Source organism: Chionomys nivalis, chromosome 2, assembly GCF_950005125.1.
Source record: "Chionomys nivalis chromosome 2, mChiNiv1.1, whole genome shotgun sequence".
In the NCBI taxonomy this organism is placed as follows: domain Eukaryota; kingdom Metazoa; phylum Chordata; class Mammalia; order Rodentia; family Cricetidae; genus Chionomys; species Chionomys nivalis.
In genome coordinates, this window is record NC_080087.1 from 120,920,622 (window position 1) to 120,931,981 (window position 11,360).

Sequence of the window (11,360 nt, forward strand, 5' to 3'; positions counted from 1 at the left end):
CATGCCCACGCCTGTCTGTGTGCCATGGGAGGGCAGGCCATGCTTGGAGCCCCTATAGTCAGTGGCATAGCTCTGAGGTTGCAGGGCTTCCAACTTGATTGATGGGAGTACCAGTTACTGAAGACTTCTGGCAGAGGGCACATAGTTTGGCACATTTATAAAAGTTGTTAAACAGGGTGGGAGGGGACAGAAGCATGAGGTGTCTAGAGTGGCATGACAGACACCAGACATGCACCGTGCATTTAAGCCCTTCTCCCTCCACCCTCCTCCCAAACCCAACCGAGAACACTCCCGCCCCCATCCCCTGCCATGGCTCTTCAGGCTGGTTGCTTTGCAGAGGCCAGGGGACCAGGGTCAGGGGTGCTGTCATTAGCTCCATGGACAATGACGAGAACCCTTAGATGAGTGGCTGGAAGGTAGAGCAATAGGGGCCGGCAGGCAGGCCTCTTCCTCACAGACATGCAGGAGAGTGGCCCATGGGACCCCAGCAGTGGGACAGGAGGCGGGGCTGGCCCTGAAGAAGCCCTGCCAATCAGAAATCTAAGGCAAGGGTCCCAGTGTCCCCTCAAAACCTACCCCCTTCACACACGCATATATGGGCAACACAACCCTGAGCACATCCCAACGGGGCTCACATCCCGAGTCCCTCGGGAGCTTGGACCGGAGCTTCTCCCTCAGGCCAGGCCTACCTAGCCTGAGACACAGCCTCCCTTCTGGTGGCTGGCCAACCCTCTCCAAGAAGGGGAGAGAGACAGTCAAAGACCACAGGGCCGTGCAGCCTCAGTGGTGGCCTGGCAGGACTGGTAGAGCTGGTGACTGCAGAGTCTAGACAGGCGACATGACTACACCCGCACAGGGGGTCCCGAGCAGGTTGTCAGTGGCCCCCGGGACCCATACTCATAGTCCGTGTCCGTGGGTGAGGCCATGAAGGAGCTCAGAGAGCTCCCAGTCTGCCGGTCCCGGAAGCTCTGGATGTAACTCTGTGGGGGAGATAAACACAGGCGTGAGTCCTGGGGCAGAACCACCTCTCCCTGTCCCACCCAGGCCTGACACTCCCCTGGCCTGCACAAACCCAAAGCATCTCCACACTAAGTCCACAACCCTAAAAGGCACCATATCCACTTGGTGTCAGTACTTGGGACACCTGCCAAGTTGGATCCATCAGGGCCCAGGTATAGAGTTTCTGATGGATGGACAAGCATAGGCCTTAAGGTCAGTGTCCCCCAAGAAGACTCAGTCCTGCACGGTCAGTCTACATACACCTCCTACCCAGGAGCTGGAGGGGCTCTGGGACCTCACCGGGGAGAGGACATCTCCATTGAAGCGTTTGATGGGCACTGGCCTGCGTCTATAGGCAGGGTCTGGGGGACCAGGCCGGGGAGGAGCCCGAGGACCTCGGGGAGGAGCCCGAGGGGGTCTCTTCTTCCTCCGCTTCTCCTTGCGTTCTTCCTGTTGCCGGATCCGCATGAGCTGCACTCGCCTTCGCTGCCGGCTGATGACCACTGTAGAGGGATGGGCACACAAGACTCAAGTTTATATAGCTCTTCCCTGAGCCCTCTCCCTTCTTCCTCTCGAGGAGCTTCAGGTTGCCACAGTCCCTTGTCTATGACCCACACTTCCGCCCTGTTACTTCCTTTCCTGATTTCCCACCTCCAAGATGGACTTCCCAGTTTTTCTTTTCTCGCAAAGGCCCTTACGTGCAACACCCCCTCCGCAACTGTTGCTGCTGTGCCAACCCTAAGGCCTTGGGTGACTCCCAGGCCAGCTGCCATCATATTTCAGATGGGCAGCTGCTTCCTCACTGTTCCTTTCTCTGCTCGCCTCCCTCTAATGCAGTGGTTCTCAACCTGTGGATCTTAATCCACTTGGTGAAACAACCCTATCATGGGAGTTGCCTAAGACCACTGGAAAACACAGATATCTGCATTATGACTCATAATTACAGTTATGAAGTAGCAACAAAATAAGGTTATGTTTGGGGGTCACCACGACATAAGGGACTATATTAAGGTCGCAGCATTAGGAAGATTGAGAACCATTTCTCTAATGTGTTCTACATTCCCCAACATTAACCTACTATTTCCCCCGCTACCCTAAGCCCTCCATGGGCATCCCACTGTCCTAACAAAATTCGGTGCAGAGGGTCGACACCATCAGCATTCCTTGGCCACTCTAACTACAGTGGAATCCATAAGGTGAAAGTTTCGTATTATTTTGTATCACTCCATATCACTCTGCACAATTAGAATTAACTTATATGTTTGTTTGCATGTTTAGTATGTTTCTCAGCTGCCCTGGATGCACTCTCATAAGAGCATGAACCCATCTCTGGTAGCATTTGTTCGCTTGTGGTACTGGGAATCAAGCTCAGAGACCTGCGCATGTCGGGCAAGCATGCTGCCACTGAGCTACATCCTCTATCCTTCTGTTTCACCTCTGCTATATCACCCCAGTTCCTGGAATGGGCCTGACCGAGGTTTGGTGTCCCACACATTCTCTTCTAGGGAATATTGTTATTAAGCCCTATTCTCCTAGACCCTGGTCAAGTCAATTTTCTAACTGAGGCTTTCCAATTTTGGTGTATATAGCTTCCGTCCCCTCTCACTAACCCCCCAATCACCCCACCATCTTTGTCCATCCCTTCTTCCCATGCCCACCCTAGCCTGTGCCCTCTCACCTTCTGTGTGGGAGTCCCTCTCGGTTGTCACCCTCCACTGCACCAGAACGCCCATCAGGCTAAGTAGGGGCCAGAGTGCCAGCAGGGCCCAGCTCCGCCAGCAGAGGGGAGGCACAGGCGCAGCCCGCAGTCGCTCCACCACGTAGCGCCCCAGCAGTAGCAGTTCAGCAAAATAGTCTGTGGCAGTGGCGATGAGGGCAGCACCAGTCACAGCAGTGGCAAGGGTGGTGAACAGTCTGGGCCAGCGCAGCGTCAGCAGGGCAAAGAGCAGGCCGCCTCCCAGAAGCAGCCCCAGTGGGCCCCATACGGAGCCAGGCTGGTAATAGGGGGCAGAGCCCAGTAGGGCGGCAGCAGCGAGCAGCAGACCGAGCAGCAGCCCCACCAGGAAGAGGCCCACGCTGCGCACCAGCATGGCTACTAGCCCGCAGAGCAGCCCAATGCCCAGTGCGATGCCTGCGCTTGCCCCAGCACTCAGCTGCGTCTCCAGAACCCGCTCTCGGTAGCACAACAGGAAGATGACCACTGAGCCAAACAGCAACCCAGTGAGGAAGAGGACTGCCTTGAAGCAGCGGTAACCTGGAGGAGAACAGGGTCAGTGAGAGGGCCAAGAAGGCATTTTCAGGCTGGAAGTCAGAGAGTGGGGACATAGAGGCACAAAGGAATCAGAGACAGGGGTACTATAATAAGAGAATTAGAGGTCACAAGGACTCAGTGGTAAAGCTAGAGGTCTGGGGACCATGTAGATGTTTGCTGGCAATTACTGGGAAAACATTGATTATTGAAATAATGCTTTGAAGTCTCTGAGGGTTAGAGTTAAGGATCATTGGGATCGAGCATATCAGTAATGGGGAAATAAGGGTCTTTAGAATCATATGGTTCAGAGAGATCACTCATTGGAGTCACAAGGGCATCAATAATGAGTCCTTAGGGCCTCTGAGGCGGACTAGTCAAAGATGAAGAACATGGAAGTCAGGGAAAAATGTGTATAGGGATGAGGTCACATAAGTTTACATCCCATACAAGGTGAGATCCTTGTATGGTCACAGGGCTTCAGAGTTAAAGCACTTCTGGAAGGTTGCAGAGATAGCAGAGCTGGGTTATGGGGCAATGAGGTCTTTGCAGGTAGATGGAGAATCTTTGAGATTATTTTTTAAAAAAATATTTATTTATTTATTATGTATACTATATTCTGTCTGTGTGTATGCCTGCTGGCCAAAAGAGGGCACCAGACCTCATTACAGATGGTTGTGAGCCACCATGTGGTTGCTGGGAATTGAACTCAGGACCTTTGGAAGAGCAGGCAATGCTCTTAACCTCTGAGCCATCTCTCCAGCCCCCAAATCTTTGAGATTATTAAAGACAAAGGGGGACATTAAGGTCAGAGAAATGGGATCACTAGAGACCACAGTGATGAGGAACAGTCTCCTGATCAGAGTGACAGGGATCAAAGAGAACCATTGGGAGGGTGCTAGGATCCATACAGGACTGTTGGAAATCCCAAAGGACCATGCGGAGAAGTTGTGGTTGTGAAGTTTCAGAAGAACGGGTTATAGGGACTTTCCACTGTTAGCAGTGTATGAAGGAGAGAGCGGGTATAGATCTTGAACAGTTGGGAAGGCAGAATCAGAATTGGGAGTCAAGGAGAGGCAGGAAGAGCCAAAGAGAAAGATAAGAAAGACAAAAGGGAGAGTTGGTCCGAAGCATGAGGGTATCGGATCCCAGAAGGCTCTGTAGTCAGAAAGGAACATTAGAAAAAGTCTCTGAATCCCATGGTAGGAGCATCCAAAATGGGTAGGATGATGTGGGAGCTGAGGATAAGGAATTAAGCTGTCCAGCACACCATGCAGAGGGAGTAGGTACACACAGAGCAGAGGGGATGGAGACTTTGAAGACCCATTACATATCCCAAACTCTTGTGGGGGAGGATTTCTCCTGCCCACTCTGCAAAAATGTAAAAGTAAGACCATCTGACCCACACCCCAAATTTCCAACTATTCTAACAGAAGGTATAGATTCTGACTCACTCGAGCAAACTGCCAGCCATTTTGCCCAAACTAGTTATAATACTTACAATCTGCTTGGAGGCTGTCTTTGGGTCCCTACACATAGAAAACAGTCTCCACTGAGAAGTTCTATAACTTTCTGAAGAACCCACTGGGCTTTTATTCTAAGCTGCCACTGACCCATTGATATCTTTGTAGAAATGAGAAAAAGGTGTACTTTTCTCTAAGGAAGGTAGCCAAGGTCTTGAGAGCTGTCAACTGGACCCACACTCGCCTGTTCAACTTAACTCCTGCAGTTACACACACACACACACCACTGTACCATGTAATCCATACTAAACTTGTGCTTCCGTTCCCCTGCTTCAGTTTCCTGAATGCTGGGATTACAGGCATACCACGCCACGCCCTCCCCCATACAACTCTTCACAATACCCATCCTTATGGGAATCTGCCTTGTAGGCGATCTCCATGTGTGTGACTACCATACAGCCCACACTAATATGTATCACAAGTATGAATATTCCAGGTCTCGCCCCCACCATACAATATGCCCTGCTGTAAGGGACCATGTTTAATCACCATGCTAAGTGTTTTCAGTGTCTGCTTAGCCTGCTGATCCAAACACATCTTCACTACAATAGCTACTATTCTTTGAGTACCTACTAATTTGTGCGTATATGAGACAAACATTGTTGCCTTTGTCCAGGTGGGAAAGCTGAAACTCAGGTTAATGTGCCCATTACATCACAGTGACTAACATATAGAGCCAGGTCCAGACTCAGAATCTAATTTAAAACCTGTGCTCTGTGGACTCTAGAGTCAATGATCTACAAATATATCTGGGATCAATAAGAGAAAGATATTGCCACGGGGGTAGGATGGGCTGAAAATGTTTTGAGAGACACCAGAAAAGGAACCTCAGGGAAACAGTGGGGGGGAACAGGTGAGGAATGAGGGGGGCTCTCACCAAAGAAGCAGTAGACGACTCCAAACAAACAGCACATGATGCAGACGAGGGCCGGCAGGGCCTGATACCTGCGCTCCAGAGGCTGTTCACAGGGTGCACCCCAGAAGGCATCATCTGGCTCCGGGGGCAGCAGCTGGAACCGCAGACTTTCCATAGTACCCGGCATAGTGCTGGGAATGGAAGAGGGTCACCCTCCCAGGTCAACCTGACAGAGAGGAAATTGGGGTCAAGAGTCAGTCGTGGGTCTCCACAGAGCGAGTGGGGGAATTCAGCAAGGGCACAGTGGACAAAGGAATGGTGCCCACATCAGGCAGCGCTGGAAGCGTCTCCGGAACCCGGAGTAAAGACAAAGGGAAACAAGTGCCTGGCTAGAGGCAGTTGGGATGGACTTAAAAGAGGGACTAGATGGGGCCGGACGAGGGTAGGGCGCTGCTGGCAAAAAAGAGGCAGCCCGGGCACCATCTGTGAGAGGCTCATTTTGGAATTGTCCAAGATCTACCTGGGCTGGAGGTGACCTGAGCTTCCGAGCAAGAGAGGCTATTCAAGAACCGGAGGAGCCGGGGTAGTGGGATGCCAGAGGTTCCTACTGACTGGGGTCCGGGCAAAGTCCGCCGTGTGAAGGGGGCTGCTGGGCCGGAGAGACAGGTCTCTGTGCGACGGTGTCGCCGCTCCACCTCCAACACCGGCTGGCAGTGCAGCCCCACAGCCCGGGGTCTCGGACCCAGCCAGGGGAAGGGAACGGAGCAGAAGCAGGAGCAGGAGCTCGGGCTGCCCCGGAGCCGCGGCCCCATGCCCTGAGCCCGCCGGCGGCCTTTGGTGCTGATGGACAGCTCCGGCCTCTGCTCCTGACGTCACTCAGGGTGCACCATCCAGGCAGGGGCGGGCTGCTTCTGACGTCACCCGGGACGCACCAACCACGCCGGGGGAAGCAGGGGACTCCGCCCTCGGCGTCTGCCTCTCCGGCACTGAGGAGGGGGCACTTCCGGGGGTCCTTCCCCTTTAACCTCCTCCCCCTCCTCCCTCTCCGGTAGCTGACGGCTGAGATCCCACCTCGGGGGCGGGGCCCTCGCCTGACACGTCGGACAGCAGCTGCCTGGGAGGCCCGGAGGCGAAGCGCAGCTGGAGGGACAGCGGAGCAGCGCGGGGGTTCCGGCTTTCGCTGCTGGCTCTGCTCGGCGGGGAGGGAGGGGGCCCGCCTGCTGGGCTCGGGCCCTCCGGATCCGCCCCCTCCCCGGTCCCGCCCCCTCGGAGCCTCCTCGGGCTGCGCGGGGGACGGGGGCCCGCTGTCGGGACGCCATGCGGGCATCGCTGCTGCTGTCGGTGCTGCGGCCCGCGGGGCCTGTGGCCGTGGGCATCTCCCTGGGCTTCACCCTGAGCCTGCTCAGCGTCACCTGGGTGGAGGAGCCTTGCGGCCCGGGGCCGCCCCAGCCCGGAGACTCTGAGCTGCCGCCGCGCGGCAACACCAACGCGGCGCGCCGGCCCAACTCGGTGCAGCCTGGAGCGGAGCGCGAGAGAGCCGGGGTCGGCGCAGGCGCCGGTGAGAGCTGGGAGCCTCGTGTCTTGCCCTACCATCCCGCACAGCCCGGCCAGGCCGCCAAGAAGGCCGTCAGGTACTGATCCGCTCCATCCGCCCCACCCCCCCGGGTACCAGCCCGGACGCGCGCGCTGGGGAGGCCACCGGAGGCCGGGTCAGGCTCCGGAAGGAAGGGGCTGGCTGGCCAGGAAGTCCTTGGGCCTCGATTACTTCCTATGACCCTGCTTTCCAGGGAGCCAGGGGACCAGTTTGAAGCCTTTTCTGGATTATGTCCGGATCTGAGCTGAGCTAAACCGGCTGCACCCATAGTTCCCCAGACACCCTCTTAGCTCCTAGGTGGTCTGTTTAGGATTAGAGAAATTAGTGTTAAGGAGGATAAGTGTATAAAGAGGGGGAAAGAAAAAGGAGGAACCTGGAATTTACCTGTATTTTATTCCTCGATGGGTTGATTTCCAGGGCCTCTTTGGGATGAGATGGGAGAGGGCGGAATGTACTCATCACGTTGATGTCTCTGCCCACGAATTGAAGTAATTTTTCCTAAGCAAACGGTGAATTCCAGTTGTACAACTTACCTTATGCCATAGGAAGGTGAGCTACTGTCTTAGTTCGCCCCTCCAAGAAAGACATTCTCTATACCACTATGCTATAAATCCCTACACATCATTTATAGGACATACTCAGGGAGATGACAGCATCTTCATATAGTAGGAAGTATATGCACGGCGTGCCAAGCATTTTGCTGTTTAAGTACAATCAGTCCCATTTTACAGGTGGCTCAAATTAAGTATTACCCTCAGGGACACAAGTTCTAGCCTGTGAAATCTGGAATTAGATATAAAATCTTTCTGTTACCTGCATGGAACTTGCTGTCTTTCAGTGCAAAGACCAGTATTTCATTTAAATTCTCATGCCTCGTGGGAGAGATGTTATTCTTATCCTATTCATGGGTGCAAAACAGGCCCAGAGAAGAAATAACAAGCAGAGCCTGTGTGCTATCTTGTTCGTTAACTGTCTTTTTCTCAGAACTCGGTATATCAGCACGGAGCTGGGCATCAGGCAGAGGCTGCTGGTGGCAGTGCTGACCTCACAGGCCACGTTGCCTACACTGGGCGTGGCTGTGAACCGAACTCTGGGACACCGATTGGAGCGTGTAGTGTTCCTGACCGGTGCGCGGGGCCGCCGGACACCATCAGGCATGGTCGTGGTGACACTGGGCGAAGAGCGGCCCATCGGACACCTGCACCTGGCGCTGCGCCACCTGCTGGAGCAACACGGCGATGACTTTGACTGGTTTTTCCTAGTGCCTGATGCCACCTACACCGAGGCGCATGGACTGGAACGTCTAGCTGGCCACCTCAGCCTTGCCTCGGCAACCCATCTCTATCTTGGTCGGCCCCAGGACTTCATCGGTGGAGAGAGCACCCGAGGCCGCTACTGCCACGGGGGCTTTGGAGTGTTACTGTCTCGCACCTTGCTACAGCAACTGCGCCCTCACCTGGAAAGCTGCCGCAATGACATCGTCAGTGCTCGCCCGGATGAGTGGTTGGGAAGGTGCATCCGTGATGCCACAGGCGTGGGCTGTACTGGTGACCATGAGGTAGGAAGACAACCTCCCCAGTAGTGTCTCTCCCCAGGAGAGAGCTATGGGGTGGTAGAGACACAGACCTGCCTTTCCATGTTAATCTAACGTTTTCGAACATCCCAGTGGTCCTAGGTAAATTACTAGTTCTGGGCTTCAGTAGCGTTGGTGAATGTGGATAGAAACAGTTACTCGGCAGGGCTGTACAGGGATGAGGGGACAGGAAGAGATCTGTGAATATTATATGTATTCAGTATCAGTTATTTTATTTAGTTCTGTGGACACCTCTGAGACAGTTTTCACAGATGAGTCCAGAATGATTTGTCCAGGGTTGTACAACATCAACTGATCAAGTAGACTTAAAATCTCCCAAGTCCATAACCAGTCACAGGATTAGAAGATGAGACGCTGACTAAGAGACAAAGGGGAGACAGTTCTGTTGTTCCCATTACGGATTCCTCCCTTTCTTTCCCCAGGGAGTGTACTACAACTCTCTGGAGCTGAGCCCTGGGGAGCCTGTGCAGGAGGGGGACCCTCGCTTCCGCAGTGCCGTGACAGCCCACCCTGTGCGTGACCCTGTGCACATGTACCAGCTACACAAGGCCTTTGCCCGGGCTGAGCTGGACCGCACCTACCAGGAGATTCGAGAACTGCAGGTACAGTCTGGGCTTGAGGGTTGGGGGGTGAATGGGGAACAGGTTCTGAGAGATCGTGGGAAATGAAAAGGCAGCGCTAAAATCCCGGGTCTTTGACCTCTGTGGAACCCCCAGGAAACTCCACTTTTAACTTTCAAGCTGCCTCAACCTGTGCAGAGACCGTGTGGGGCCCTTGGGTGAGCAGAGGTTTGTAGGAGGCTGCAGGTCCTCCCTGAGTATCACTGCCCACATAGCCTCTAGGTGGATTCTGACTATATGGCTCCTTCATTTTGCTCATGACCTATTTTTCTGGCTCAGTGGGAGATCCAGAATACAAGCAGACTGGCTGCTGATGGGGAACGGGCTTCTGCCTGGCCAGTGGGCATTCCTGCACCATCTCGCCCCACCTCACGCTTTGAGGTTCTGCGCTGGGACTACTTCACGGAACAGTACGCTTTCTCCTGTGCCGATGGCTCGCCCCGCTGTCCACTGCGTGGGGCTGACCAGGCTGACGTGGCTGATGTCCTGGGGACGGCCTTAGAGGAGCTCAACCGCCGTTATCAGCCAGCACTGCGGCTCCAGAAGCAGCAGCTGGTGAACGGCTACCGGCGTTTTGATCCAGCCCGAGGCATGGAGTACACACTAGACTTGCAGCTGGAAGCACTGACACCCCAGGGTGGCCGCTGGCCCCTCACCCGAAGGGTGCAGCTCCTCCGCCCCCTGAGCCGAGTGGAGATCTTGCCGGTGCCCTATGTCACTGAGGCGTCTCGGCTTACTGTGCTGCTGCCGCTCGCTGCAGCCGAGCGTGACCTGGCTTCTGGCTTCCTAGACGCTTTTGCCACTGCAGCACTGGAGCCCGGAGATGCAGCATCCTTGACTCTGCTGCTGCTGTACGAGCCCCGCCAGGCCCAGCGGGCAGCCCATGCGGATGTCTTCGCACCTGTCAAGGCCCATGTAGCAGAGCTAGAACGGCGTTTTCCCGGTGCCCGAGTGCCCTGGCTCAGTGTACAGACAGCTGCCCCCTCTCCTCTGCGTCTCATGGATCTGCTCTCCAAGAAGCACCCACTAGACACTCTGTTCCTGCTGGCCGGGCCAGACACAGTGCTCACATCTGACTTCCTGAACCGCTGTCGCATGCATGCCATCTCTGGCTGGCAGGCCTTCTTTCCCATGCACTTCCAGGCCTTCCACCCTGCCGTGGCTCCACCCCAGGGGCCTGGGCCACCAGAACTGGGCCGGGATACTGGCCACTTTGACCGCCAGGCTGCCAGTGAGGCGTGCTTTTACAACTCCGACTACGTGGCAGCCCGCGGACGCCTGGCGGCGGCCTCTGAACAGGAGGAGGAGCTGCTGGAGAGCCTGGATGTGTACGAGTTGTTCCTGCGCTTCTCCAGCTTGCATGTGCTGCGGGCAGTGGAACCGGCCCTGCTGCAGCGCTACCGGGCCCAGCCGTGTAGCGCTCGGCTGAGTGAGGATCTGTACCACCGCTGCCGCCAGAGCGTGCTCGAGGGCCTGGGCTCCCGCACCCAGCTTGCCGTGCTACTCTTTGAGCAGGAACAGGGCAACAGCACCTAAGCCCCACACCTGTTCCCTGCTCTTCCCGGATAACCTGGAGCCACACGCCAGCCTCGCTGGACAGGGCTGGCTGTAGTCTCAGACCCTAGGGCAGCCCACTGGTCCCTTGTCTTTTGCTTTGTGGGCCCATGGGCTCAGGACAAGCCCCGAGAGAGGTGGCCTAGAGCCATCCTTTCTTGTCCAGTCTCCCTGCCCCCTTGACGCTGCTGATTCAGGCTATGGCCTCTATGTATTTATGCCTAACGCCAGCCATAGTTCCTGGAATCTTGTCCGGGGGCTGGGCTGTAGATGAGTTGTTGGAGAAGGAGGGAGCAGAGAAAGGAGGGGTACGGTATCTCCACCTTGTCCCTTCTGGATCCGTGATGAAGCCCTGGCTTTAATAAACTGGCT

The 11,360-nt window shown here is 55.3% G+C and overlaps 2 protein-coding genes across 3 annotated transcripts; one reads left to right on the forward strand and one right to left on the reverse strand.

The window, feature by feature from the left end:
• Nucleotides 1–154: 154 nt before the first annotated feature.
• Tmem198 (transmembrane protein 198) lies at nt 155–6,509 on the reverse strand. Of its 2 annotated transcripts, none has more exons than XM_057758468.1 (5): nt 6,147–6,509; nt 5,716–5,852; nt 2,678–3,253; nt 1,300–1,502; nt 155–980 (listed from the first exon to the last, which is right to left on the reverse strand). In XM_057758468.1, the coding sequence occupies exons 2-5, from the start codon at nt 5,759–5,761 to the stop codon at nt 843–845; spliced, it is 963 nt and encodes a 320-aa protein (XP_057614451.1). In that variant the 5' UTR covers nt 5,762–5,852; nt 6,147–6,509; the 3' UTR covers nt 155–842. The 2 variants fall into 2 exon arrangements, with proteins under 2 accessions (XP_057614451.1, XP_057614446.1); XM_057758463.1 differs by having other exon boundaries at nt 5,648–5,852; nt 6,147–6,507.
• Nucleotides 6,510–6,729: 220 nt separating this feature from the next.
• On the forward strand, nt 6,730–11,360 carry Chpf (chondroitin polymerizing factor). The gene is made up of 4 exons (XM_057758382.1): nt 6,730–7,257; nt 8,205–8,778; nt 9,237–9,416; nt 9,714–11,360. The coding sequence occupies exons 1-4, from the start codon at nt 6,944–6,946 to the stop codon at nt 10,968–10,970; spliced, it is 2,325 nt and encodes a 774-aa protein (XP_057614365.1). The 5' UTR covers nt 6,730–6,943; the 3' UTR covers nt 10,971–11,360.